General features: G+C 39.4%; 1 protein-coding gene across 2 annotated transcripts in view; it reads right to left on the reverse strand.

Moving 5' to 3' along the window:
• Positions 1 to 13,425, reverse strand: part of ano1a (anoctamin 1, calcium activated chloride channel a) — a 61,145-nt gene that overhangs the window by 46,282 nt on the left and 1,438 nt on the right. Inside the window, exons 1-3 of one of the 2 annotated variants that reach the window (XM_084923547.1) lie at positions 12,845 to 13,287; positions 9,341 to 9,489; positions 1,901 to 2,212 (exon numbers count right to left, since the gene is read on the reverse strand). In XM_084923547.1, coding sequence (XP_084779673.1) covers positions 1,901 to 2,212; positions 9,341 to 9,489; positions 12,845 to 12,905 — 522 coding nt within the window. In that variant the 5' untranslated portion in view covers positions 12,906 to 13,287. Of the gene's footprint in view, positions 1 to 1,900; positions 2,213 to 9,340; positions 9,490 to 12,844; positions 13,288 to 13,425 lie in introns of those variants that run through there. The other variant, XM_084923556.1, reaches the window with a different exon arrangement.

Genomic DNA, 13,425 nt, shown 5'->3' on the forward strand with positions numbered 1-13,425 from the left:
TGCCTCAGACAGTCAGAAATATTATAATTCAGATCATTTCTTTCTGTATCTATAAAAACAAAAGCTGACACTTGTGGGACTTTGTCAAAGGTGTGAGCATCACAGCAGATGTCTTTGTGTCAAAGTAGCTGAGGATAAAACAGAAAAACATGAAGGTGATTTTCCTGGCCTGGATTTTATAAAAATATTCTGCAGTAGATCAAAAACGAAAGAAAACCATTAATCAACATATGAACGTTACCTGATGCTGCTGAAGTGAAGCAGAGCAAAGTTACAGAGGTTCTATTAGAAACACAGCTGAGCGTTTTGCAATTTTGCATAATTTTAAATTTTAAATTTGTTCAGTATTGAACAGCAGAAATGAGGTTTTCTTTTCGGAAGTAAGTAAAAGGAAAAAAACAGCGGCCAACAGCCTGTAAACAACCATAGACGTGTGCGTAACAAGCAAGCGAATTATGAAGAAAACAGATTTTTAGACGGGAAACTGTTCTTGAAGTACAGAGAGAGAGAGAGAGAGAGAGAGAGAGAGAGAGAGCTGTGCATGAAGTGTGATTTTATCCTGGTGGAAGCAAAACAGCAAAAGTCAGAGTGAGTTCATGACGATGTTTATGTGAAGCGCAGTTTGGATCTTCTTTTGCTGCTGGTTCGGTCAATATTGTTTGGAGAGAGATAAAACCTGCAGCTTCAGAATCAGCGCAAAAAGGACGTAAACACAAAGCGCGGAGCCGCCGAAACATCAGAATCAGCGAGCTGTCGGCTTTCAGCCCCGAGGGTGAGAAAGCCGACATCTCACTGATTCTGATCCGTCGGCAGGTCGGCGCTTTGTGTTTACGTCTTTGTGCAGAATCCGTGTTCCTGCTCTCATTTACTGTTTTAGCTGTTTGGTGGTTGTTGAAATTTTGTGAGGTTTAACCTGAGATTCTGGCATTTAGGGCAAAATACATTTATATAAAAAAATCGATTCAGGATTTTAATGAATCGATATCACGTTATCCAAGCTAGAATCAATTTTAATCGATAAACCGATAATCAAAACCCACCCCTAACACCGACCTTGTCTACAGGAAGGACCTCCCTATGGAGGCTAGTATCTTAACATCTGCTGGAGTGAGTTCAACAGTCGATGGTTCCCAGTATGCTTCTCTATGTTGTGCTGGGGGTGCTGTTTCAAAAAGAACATTCACAGACTAAATAAAATAAAAAGGCAAGCTCAATTGTTGGTGAACTTGGACCCTCAGGAGGAAGTGTGTTTTTATTTTGAATTATTGTTAATGAATATATTTTGTATTCGTTATTGGATCAACTCATTATAGAGTGACTGTTGCCTTTTATTGAGTGCGGGAGCAGCTGACCACATGTATGAATTTCCTTCCTTAATAGTTTTCTGAAGTGCAAAAGAAATGAAACATCACCATTAGCTGATTATCAAGAATCAGCGCATACTGCTTAGTGCAGCGGTCCCCAACCCCCGAGCCACGGACCGCTATCGGTCCATGAGTCGTTTAGTACCGGGCCGCGAAAGTTGAGGCTCGGGTGTGAAATTTATGGTTTTCAGGGTTTTAAATTGTTTTTTATTGTTAACTCTGTTTCCCTGGGACTTTTCCTGTGTGTTATGAATAAATCTTCTCTTTTTTGTTACCGGTACTGGTTTTATTTTGTTGTATTTGTCTCTGACACCTTAAAGGCCGGTCTGTGAAAATACTGTCGGACATGAACCAGTCCGTGGTGGGTTGGGGACCCCTGGCTTAGAGGACCTTTTGTTAGCAAATCAGTCCTGTTATTAACTGAGAGCAGGGATAAACCTGAGCAAAAACGAACAGGATTATGTTAAAATCAAAATGTCATCATTACATTACCCTAATCAAACAATTTCCCTCACCCCAGCCCTCTCCCTTCTCACCCCTTCATCCTTTTCCAGTTCTAGCCCTGTCTTCTGGAGGTTTTCCTCAAACTCATCCCGTTTAAAGCGCTTGTCATCCTCATGATAGTCAGTCTGATGCTCCTGTGCGGCAACCTCTGGGTCTTCTTTTGTTTGTAGCGGCGCTCGGCTGCGCCGAAGTCGTCGTATGAAGTTGTTATCCCCAAACTTCGATGACTGTCTTCGTGTGCTGCCAGACTTTTGGATATGGTAAGTCAGAACATAGTCCACACGTCGCTCCCCATCAGAGAAGTACAGGCCAAGTACTTTGTCTGAGCATAGATCCTTCATTGGCTGGAAGCAAGACAGAGATTCAAAACATTTCCATTAAATTGTATTTATATAGCATTATATAGGACCAAAGCATTTTGTACTGTAAGGTGAAGCCCCTAAAATAATAGAAAAAAAATAATCCCCAACAATTACACCCCCCTTCCTCCCCTGAGCAAGCGGTTTAGTGACAGTGGGAGAGAAAACCTCCCTATTAACAGGAGGAAACCTGCAGCAGAACCAGTCTCAGGAAGGGCCACAGAGCTGTAACTGGCTGAGGGGAGGAAGACAAGACAAATCGCCCACTGTGGAAGGGAACCAGAGAATAATAACAACTGATGATTAAATGCAAAGTCTTGTTTAAACTACTTCACACTTACAGGGAGTATCATTGATCATCACTGATTATGTATGCAATAAAATCAGAGGAAAAATCTTCTTGGATCTGCACAATAATATACGACATTCTTGATATGATTTTTCTTCTCTTCTGTATTTTTAATGCAAGTCAGGCACATTGAACAGTTTTAACCTTCAATGTTTAAAACCTCACTGAGATATTATTATTTAAACAGGACCAATGTTGATATACTAAACAGTACAGGTAGCTGTTGGGAGTCATGTTTACACACGAGCTACATGAGCTTTGAAGAGGCCTGGGTGAAGTTAAGCTTTTTTACATGTAGCACACAACAGATGATTCTTTGTCAAAGGCAATGTCACTGAAATAATTCATTTGGTTTCAAGAATGGATGGCATCTGCATATTTGTTTTCACTAGCTCGATATACGGTAATATAAAACTGATACAATGCAGCTTCAATTATTCTGTATGCTGCAAAAAGCACCTGGATATCCTGAACTAATGGACAGACCAAATTAACCTTTTAAAATGCTTCATATTAACAATAACTATAGTATTCTACAAAAGTGTTGAGCCACCCTAATTTATTTGTAACGTCTTCCATCCAAACTGAATTTAGGTGTTCACCATGCATGCAGACTGCATCTACAAACATTTGTGAACGAATGGGTCACTCAGCTGGTACTCAGTTAATGCCACTTGTGCAGCAAGTCTAGTCATGGAGTTTCCTCGCTACAAAATTTTACACAGTCAACTGTTAGTGGTATTATAACAAAGTGTAAGCAATTAGGAATGACATCAACTCAGTCACAAAATAGTAGGCCAAGTAAAATCACAGAGCGGAGGCGCATAGTGCACAGAGGTCGCCAACTTCCTGTAGAGTCATGGAGTTATTCACTAAAGACTCCAAACCTCGCTGTAACGCTTCACCTTTCGCGGCTTCGCTGTTTCGCAGATTTGTTTGTGCACGCTTTTTTTTTCTTTTCTTTTCTTTTTTTTTTTAACAGCGCATTGTGTTCTGCATCCTGATTGGCTGGAGACCATTGTCGATCAGTATTGTGCCGTGCCGTAAAGAATGCATTCAGCTTGTCGAATTGACATAAATCTTCGATCGCTAGCAGTGTGATTCTGAAATGCTGTACTTTATGTTTGTACGTTTTCTCCCCAACAAACACAACAATGTCAATGAAACGTTTTGCACTGTCAAACCCAGGAAATGGAAAAGATGTATATAAATCTTATAAAGTTTGTATCTGTCTTGTGTGAAACTTGTATGAAAAGCATACAAGAGTGAAAACAGATATAAGATCCCTTGAAAAATTATATAAATGAAACTCGTATGTTTTGGATACTTACTAAAACAATATATGAAAGTAATGAGAAAGTGGCCACTTTCATGAGTAAATCATGTAAGTTTTTACTATTTCTTTCCATATGGGAAGGCACCTGCAGTAGCACCCAAAAGGCAGAGGAAGATGCTAACCATTGCACAAAAACTGTGACTTTTGGACATAAATGAAGTAAATGAAGGTAGAAGATACTGTATTTTTTTGGACCATAAGACACACCAGATTATAAGGCGCATTAAGCAGACACAGTAGCAAGTTGAGGAGAAATTTTGAATGGTGCTTCTTCCCACCTTCTCAATTACTTGAATTGAAGAGAGATTTGGGGGATTTATTTGTGACATTTATTTAAATTATTTAAAAAAAAAGCTGTTTTTGGTGTAAAAAATAAAAACAAAAAACAAGTCTGTCTGACAAATGGCATGGGAGGAAAATAGGCTCAGTGCTGTCATTGGTGACAGCTAAAAGCTTTTGCCTAGAATGCGCTTACTCACCCCCCAGTTTGAAGGCCCAGCCATCATCCTATTATTGTGTAATTGTCATTCTTATTAACCTACTCTCCTCTTCCCTCAAAAATTTCCCTGATAATCCCCAATACCTAAATGGAAGGTTTTTCAGATGGGTGTTAGAGTGTGTGACTGTCTTTATGCCATGGCCACATTAAAATTTGAATTTAGATGTAATGCAGTCCAGCAGAGACAGACCAGAGAGAACTCCATTTGAATCCACCAATTAGAAGCAGTTTATTCCTGATTTAATATGTTCTCAATGAAGGACCCTGGAATAACTTTGCCCGGTAAACACATCCAGTCAAAAACTTGATAAAAAGGGCTAAAGCAGTAAGTTTGTGCGCGCGTGTCTAACACTAAAAATAACAACGAAATTAGTTCCTTCACTTCTGTTTTAACTCGAGAAGAGTGAAATCAACCATGGAGTGAACAGGAGAGGTGGAAGGAACTTTTGATAGTTATAGCCTCCCATTTTAAATTCTATAAGTCACTATGTTTTAGAAAGGTCATTTTGTGGAAGCACAGAAAAATGTATGGGCAGAAATCTGTGCCATCAGAAACTGAAGTTGAATAAGTTAAATTCGAATTTGAATTGCTTGGATTGAATCTGAATTGTAACTTGAATAAATGCTTTTAAATACTGAATATGAATTAGCCTAATTTGAAATTCAATTTATTGGTTTGAAAATGATCATCACTAAATTGAAATTTAATTTTATATTTTGAAAATGAATTCATTTGCTTTGAAACTGTATTTTATCCTTTAAACAGCTCACAAATAATTTCAGATTCACTTCTCACCATTCAGTTTCAGTTCCAAAATTCAGTTTTTTGGGACTTACATCCGGTTCCGGTTCAAGAGTAATGAGCTCAGATTAATAGAACTACGTTTTACTAGCGGACCGAAAGTGTTACTGACGGGAATCTACAGCATCTTGAGCTGAATTAAGACTTCAGAAGTCATTCGTCATGTCGAATGACCAGCGGATAAAATCTCAGGTTGGTAATAAATGTATTACATGTATAAGAACAAGCGTCATGTTAACAAATGATAGCCGTACACTAACTTTTATACTTATTGTAGCTGTTAGCTAAAAACGCTAATTTAGCGTAGTTTGCCCTGAATTCAGTTTGACAAATATGATCGACTGTTTCTAGTAGAATTCCAAAGTTGTCATCTTGGACCCTCTCAGAGCTCTGTATGCTTGCAGAGACCCCTACAGTAGGGAAACATGCAAAACGGTGTCCAAACCTTTGTATTTGAGCTTTATTTATGTCTTACACAGCATCCCAACTCTTTAGCTAACTTAATAACTTTATCTAAAGTGAATAGTGACGATAACGTGGCATGCACTGTGGGGGGAGGGGGAATACAAACAAAGATGGAGACTGATAGGTGCGGTGAGTACTGAGAAGGGAGGGTAAAGTAGATAACAGATAGTCCTGTTGGAAAATTATTCAAGCATATTTAAAGTCTTAAAACTTACAATACAAAGCACCCTGAGCTAACTGTTGTTGTGGTTTGGTACTATATAAATAAAAATAAAATTTCATGAAAATCTGTCTGAGAACTGATAATTTTTCAGCAAGACAATGATCACAAACACACCATCAGTGCATTAAATCAAAGTCTGGGATCCGCTTGACAGAGAACAGAACCAAGAAACACCCAAAGAAGTCCTTCAAGAAGGCTGTCCTATTCCTAAAGACTGCTTAGATCAGAAGAAAACTGCCTCAAGAGAGTTCAGGCGTTGAAGAATAAATGTAGTCGTACCTGATTTTAATTCAAGCTTGTTAAACTCTGTGTTGCCTTATATACTATATTTACATGTATATTTTCACATTTTTCAATAAATCTGTGCATCTATTTCCAATTTTTCTATCAACGTATAAAGAGAGTGGTGGCTCAAGACTTTTGCATATTACTAGATAAAACAGTGTAGAATAGAACTAGATTACACAGATTAGTCAAATGTCAAAATCCAGTTGAATACATGTGAATTCTCTTCATAGCTGTAGGTCAACAATGAATCATAAAACTCACAATGATTTAGCTTTTGTGAGCACTTTTTTCATTCAAGTGTGCAGCCACTCCACTGTGCAGCAACCGTGTGTGCGTGTCTGCGATAGGAAGCATTACAGGGAGATGGTGCACATACGAGCTGATTAAGCACACACACTCTGGTTCACCCCCTCTTAAAAGGAAGTAGTCATAGCTGCATAGGTCAGAGGTTGCTTCTCTGAGGGCCCATGAGGATGTAGTAGTCCATGCATCACTGACCAAAAGGATCTCTTTTCTCACCAAGCCACCAGGAAATGTGGTTCTGCTCTCCTCCAGGGCTTCAGCATGCTCAGAGGTGGAAGAGGAGAATAGAAGTGCAGCTGTTAAACAGCACTGCATTACACTTCCTTTTTATTCTGCTGACTTGTGCACACAGACACTGACAGAGATTCTTCTGCATATAGATTAGCAATAACTGGCTGTTGGTCATCTGGAATGTAACATATGTTGCAAGCCTACTGTTGACTGAAAGAAGCCCAGTTGCCATCTTTTTTCTTTAGACCGTTGAGGTAATCACTGGCTGCTCTAAGTTTGTGAAAACATTTCATGTCTCAGCCAAGAGGCTTCTTCAGTTCTAAAAACAAAAGCTGGATAGTCACAGGTGTGGAGAGGTGGTGCGAGTCGTCGCATTAGCCATGGGTTGTTACCATCACCTATCATGTGACCTACTGAGGTCACCTGAAGCACTTCAGGAGGGATCTCAAGATTATTGTAGAGTCTTTACCTTACAGTAGAGGACCCAATTTAAGGCAAGCTTTAGCTGTCAGACAGATGCTTCATATTTGACTCTAGAATACTTTTACATGTATTTTATGAATACGTGTACAGGATTCAACTCAACTTAAAACTAGGAGAATCTTGACAGTAGGGCTGCCACAAACGATTATTTTGATAGTCGACTAGTCACCGATTATTTTTGCGATTAGTCGACTAATCAGATCATCATCCATTGGACGTAAAACGTACAGCTTATTGCACCAGCGGCATCTGCTCTTATATAACTATCATTAGCTTACAGCTTTAAGTGTTTAAGGTGCTAACTAAAAATAAAGACAAGATGATAGTTTATTACATTTTAATGAAATTTGCAGATTGTTTCGGTGAAGTTTAATAAACTCCTTGCTATCTAAAATCTAACAGGACACCGGAGTAAATTCTCGAGCATCTCACACTTCTGATAATCAGCTGTCTGCTTGACGTTTATTCAGCTGTGTAAAAACTATAACTTTAATCTCAGCCAAACCGATTTACTCAGGAACAAATAAAATACTGAAAAAAGCCAAACAATAACATTTTTAAGTTATCTAAGTGACTTATATATATTTAACCTGAGTAGTGAAAGACGGCGGTGGGTTTGAAAACGATTTGCCGGGAGTCCGGTGTTCTCACGGCTCTAGCGACCCTTGAACCCCGGCTAGCTATCGAGCTAGTGGGTAACAGACGTCTCCGAAAACGTCGGAGCGCTTTTGAAAATATGTGGTGTTTTGATAAACTGAGCAGATATTTGAGGTTTACACAGCTACATTCTCGCCTGAAAATATGTTAAACGTTTATTTTGTGACCCAGAAAGAATAATAAGAGTAATATTAAAACTAACTAGCTGCCGCCATTGTTGGAAACTGAGCTGGGCTGCGCTATGAATTCTGGGACACAGCTTCTTCTTCTTCAGGGTTTAACGGCAGCTGGCATCCTTGTACATGCAGTGCTGCCATCTTCTGTTTCAGTCCGTTATTACACTCTTAAATCCTACTACTTATTCCTGCGTCTTTTGGGATCTTACAAAGCTTCAAACGACGCGTCGACTATTAAATCAGTCGTCGACGATTTTGATAGTCGACGTAATCGTGACTAGTCGACTAATCGTGGCAGCCCTACTTGACAGTGAGAAATAATAATCAAGCTCCAAGGCATCTTATTTTAGTCATAATAATACTGACTACATTTTTCGATTCTTTGGCTTTTATTGTGAAGAGTGTCTGTGTAGCATTAATTGGTAACACTGGGTGGAGTAAAAAAAGCTCGACTGATTTCATGGACATGAATTAAGAAAAAGATATTGACTCTAGTAACTGTCGAGCCTGGGATGCTACGATTGCATTAAAATTTGAGTTCCAGGCCTTTTTAAATTTTTGTTCTTGTGTCTACTTATTCTGTTTTAGTTTCATCTGATTTTTTTTAATTTTTTTTCTATTTCATTTGTTTTCTGTTCTTTGGAAATTTTTGATGATAGATTTTTTTTCTTTATCAATTAACTGCAAACATCAGTCATCCCTTCATTATTATTATTATTATTGCAAATGATGCATCAGGTCAAACATCTACGTCCAAACGACTCCAATCAGTCTTTGGTATAGCTAATTCAAGCTTTTGCTGCTGACAACCTGAGTGTGTGATTTGGCCTTGTCTTGCTGAAAGAAGAAGTCCCATCTTATCTGAAAGACCTCATAGTGTGAGAGCGCTTCACTCCTGGTTCCTAGAATATTTAAAAGTACAATGGGAGGCAGAGCCTTCAGCGTTCAGGGCCCTTTTCTGTGGAGAGACAGACATTATCTCTCCTTGTAAGATTAGGCTTCAAACTTTCGTTTTTACTACAGCATATAGTTAGGACTGGATCAGGTGACCCTGAATCCTCCCTTAGTTATGCTGCAATAGCTCTAGGCTGCCGGGGATTCCCGTGATGCACTGAGTATTTCTTCTTCAGTCACCTCTTTTCACTCACTGCGTGTTACACCTCCCTGCGTTTACAGGATAGGGTGCTATAAATTTGCAATTGCACAGCAGTTGCAAACACATTCCTGCAGCCACCTCCTTCACATCATACAGTTTCTATGTATTTCTGAGACCTGTGGAAACCTTTATAGCAGATACCTACTATAGACTCATTGTTCTTTGCCATGGTGACAAAATCCACGTCCAGGTTCTTCTCCTCACTAGAGACCGGCTCATAATCAGCACTCATAATTGTAGGATGCGTCTGCTGCAGGCTGCTTGAGTGCTCACAAGATGATAGGGGGCTAGAATCTGAGGAGGAAATCAGAAATGCATTTAGAGCTTTTTAAAATACAAATCATGTTTCTGCTGAACATTTCACTTTTGATGAATCCTGAAAAAGAAAGTCCTGTTAAATCTGCCTCAGTAAACAATAAGAATACAATGGCGCAGCTCTATTATTACCACTAATTCAAGTTACTGAATTTTGTAGATTTTTCAAACTGTCTCAGGAAATCTTGCCTTTGTTGTCTCACCGCAGGTTGTGGTATTGCACACTGCTGATTTTTGTTCTGCATTGCTGACACCACCTCTATTCTCTGATATTTCACTAAAACTGTTGAAAATGAACATAATCAGCAGTGTTGACACCATCTTTTGAAATGAAACCACTTTCCCAAGAAAGTGCTCATATCATTTAATAATCCAACCTGTCACGGTGGCTCATCAACAGACCCTGACATCTGATTGGTTACCTTGCTATATCCCTGATAACGGAATGAAGCATCCTGGAATGCATTTAGAATCAGTTGTCTCAATTGTGTAAAGCTTTGAAAGTTACTGTGCTATAAAATACACTTAAGATTTTTTTTAAGGTGCAATCTTCAAATATTTGATATTGAGGATTCATCAAAGACAAAGCTAAAGCCCTGAAACCCCCCTACAGACAGACACGTCTCACTGAGTTATATCCTCTGTTTATCCCCCATTTAGGTGATATCTAATGGTAAGTGGACTGATTCTAATATAGCGGTTTTCTACTGTCCCGGAGTACTCAAAGCACTCAATCCAACATGCCACATTCACCCAAGCACTTTCTTAGTGCTTCCTAGCTAACAGTCATACACATTTACACTCCGATAGATGCATCGGAGAGCAACTTGGGGTTAGTATCTTGCCCAAGGATAATTGGCATACAGCCTCGAGGAGCCAGGGTCGAACCACTAACCTTCCAATCAGTAGATGACTGGCTTTACCTCCTGAGCTACAGCCACTCCCATGGGTGATGTTGACACTGTCTTTGGATATCCAAAACAGCGATACCAGGCCTATTCCAGGAATGATCATGACGAAATGATTCCAGAAAAGGTTCTTAATATTTATTCAACAGTATTCTACACACAAGCCGTCTCTTATAAATTCTCTGAGTCTACTAGAACAAAAAGAAGATAAGAAAAATGTGTTTTTCTCTTTAATGAGCAATGGTAATTATGAATACAAGTATAATGTTTTTAAATATGATATGCAGAGCAGTCTGTTGATCAATAAGTAATATTCAGTTGAATATACTAGTGTTCAGTTCTTTACCACGTTCATAAAGGGCTCTCTATAGCCCACCAACGTGCTTATACAAATCTATATACATTTCAAAAGAACACCGGTAATTCGATCTACGTTTTTAATCTATGATGTATTTTTATTTCATTATTATGAGCACATCACAGATATATGCACCCCATGTTTGGCTTTTTGAAGACAGAACTTGAAATTCAAGAAGAGGGTTGCCACTCTCACAGTGCTGTGCTAAATATGGAGCTGGAGTCAAAGTTTTCGGAAACCAGAGACTATTTATGGCTATGTCCACAATAATGTGTTTTCATTTGGAAATGCATCTTTTTCTCTCAGTTTCGGCCTCCCGTCCACACTGAGACGGCGTTTTCACTGATGGAAAACGCAGCGTTTTGAAAGCGCTCTCGGCTCAACAACTCCAGCTCATTGTTAGTCCATTTAAAAAACTCGATGCTTTTCTTCGACATTTTGCCGCGATGTTTCAACGAGCTGGAAAGTAAATAAGCAGCAGACAGAAATGAGGCAGGTTGAATCTTCTTGCGTTTCACGCATGCGCAGGACTGGAACGTAAGCGTTTTCGGACGTTTCAATGTGGACGCACAACTCTGTGAAAATGACTGAAAACCCTAGTGATGTACCTCATCTAAAAGTATTCTAAAGTACTCTCTCTGACAGAAATATAAAGAACCTCGTGTCTTAAGAGGTTGTGCTCATTTACGGCAAAGAGCGAGCACATACTCTTTGCCATGGAAGTATGTATTAGGGAGTTTTCCCTCTTTGTCAGTTTCTATTAGCGAAAATTTACTAATACTGATACAATAAGATATAAGTGGCAGAATGCTGAGCCATTTCAAAATGACCACCTTTCTACAATTCTGTATAAAACATGCGTACTTCAAAACCCAGTTAGTTCAAAATTTGTTTGTTTTATTAAGGATTTAACTTTTCTTTTCTTTTTTTTTTAACTTTCCTTGACCTTACCTGGCCTGCTCACACAGACACACCTCGAGTAATGTGTGCATACCATAAGAGAACAAATACTGCCTGTTTATATTCAGGAGCCTGAAATGCCTGAGGTGAAACTGGTGTTGCTTGTATGGCATGGTGGATTGGTCATTGTATGCTACATCAGGAATTCCTGAGCAGTGTATACCACAAGCGTGCACCTTCACATCAACAGCTTTCTAGTATTTTATGTAATATTTCTGTATTTCCTGTATGAATAATGTGCTTGGAAATTTCTATAATTAAAATGTTAAAATTAAATGCATATTTTTATGTTAATATGTGGAAATACATTTGTTACATTACATTCATTTACTGCACAAAACAGTGTTGAAATCTATATTTTCGAGAACATCTCATTCAGTGACCGGACCATGAGGATAAAAACAGTGTGCTCCTCGAGATTGACATTAAACTTTTTGATGCGGTCTGTTCTGATTCACAGATTTCACACAACCTAATTTAACCTACCAATAAGCTGTGAAATCCACAGCACTCTACCTGACCTCACAAACAAAAGGAAAGATCAACAGGTGAGCCCAGTGCAGCCTTCAGTAGCTGAAGATCCAGGCAGTTTTCTCAGGAGCTAACAGGGACCAAGACAAAGTAAGACACTGTGTCAACGCAACGTTGTGTATGTGGTCACGCTCTGGTCGGTAGAAACATGCAAAGCAAGTATTCAGTATTCTGTGATTTAGCCCCAGAGAACCTGCGGGCTAAATCAGAGAAGCCATTCAAATGAAAATGGCATATTGTTTATTAGCTCTACTACAAAATCTGAACTAGCCCTTTAAAGGTCAAGGCTGGTAAAGTAATAGGAGTTCACTTCGGTACTAGCAGGCCTGCGTGCAAGTTAAATGGGCATCAAGTCTACGGCACTCAAAGCCATCAGCATCTTAATGTAGCAACCTGATTAGAGACTATGGCGCAGCACTCATACAGCCCCATCGATTCTGTATCAGTGCGCCTGTGTGCCCAGCTACAGCCACAATACAGCGAAAGCTACTGAAATGGCTTAAAGGTCTTCTCCTTAAAATAGAGCTTTATTTCATCATCATCAAACTCATTCCAGCGAAAATGTTAAATCTCTTACCGAGCTCCAATGCGCTATCATTTTGGTCCAAGCTATCCGTCCGCTTCCTCTGACGGTCCATCGGAAATATGAAGGCGCTCAGGGTTCCACAGATACCCTACCAGATCTACAGAAACATGGCCCTCTGCTGCATCATCTATTCCTCACAGCCGCCCGCGCTGTTGCATGGAAACGCTGGACGGAGAGCTACCACCTACCGATCCTTTGGACAGCTCGGAGACTAAAGGCAACTGTTTCCAAAGAAACTGCACCAGAGACGCGACCGTGTGACTGCGATGAAAAGTGGAGGTCCTTCAGAATTTAATTAGCCCTGTCTACATGAAATGTGTCAAAATGACCATGCCCTTCCCCGTGTGTGTGAACACGTCTTTTGGATACAAACAGCACAGCATTAACGCGCGGGCGCTCAGCGAAAGATCGTGCTGAAAAAAGCCCCAGAAGCATGTTGCATTCAATTCCATGATAAAAACAGGGAAACGTTTCACTCGCGGTTGGGAATCGTAAATATCTCCAAAAAGAAAAGCTTCATTAACATACATTATTAGTAGCAGCAATATATATATATATATATATATATATAT

Source organism: Perissodus microlepis, chromosome 1 (assembly GCF_051167445.1).
Source record: "Perissodus microlepis isolate ML-2025 ecotype Zambia chromosome 1, ASM5116744v1, whole genome shotgun sequence".
Lineage (NCBI taxonomy): Eukaryota > Metazoa > Chordata > Actinopteri > Cichliformes > Cichlidae > Perissodus > Perissodus microlepis.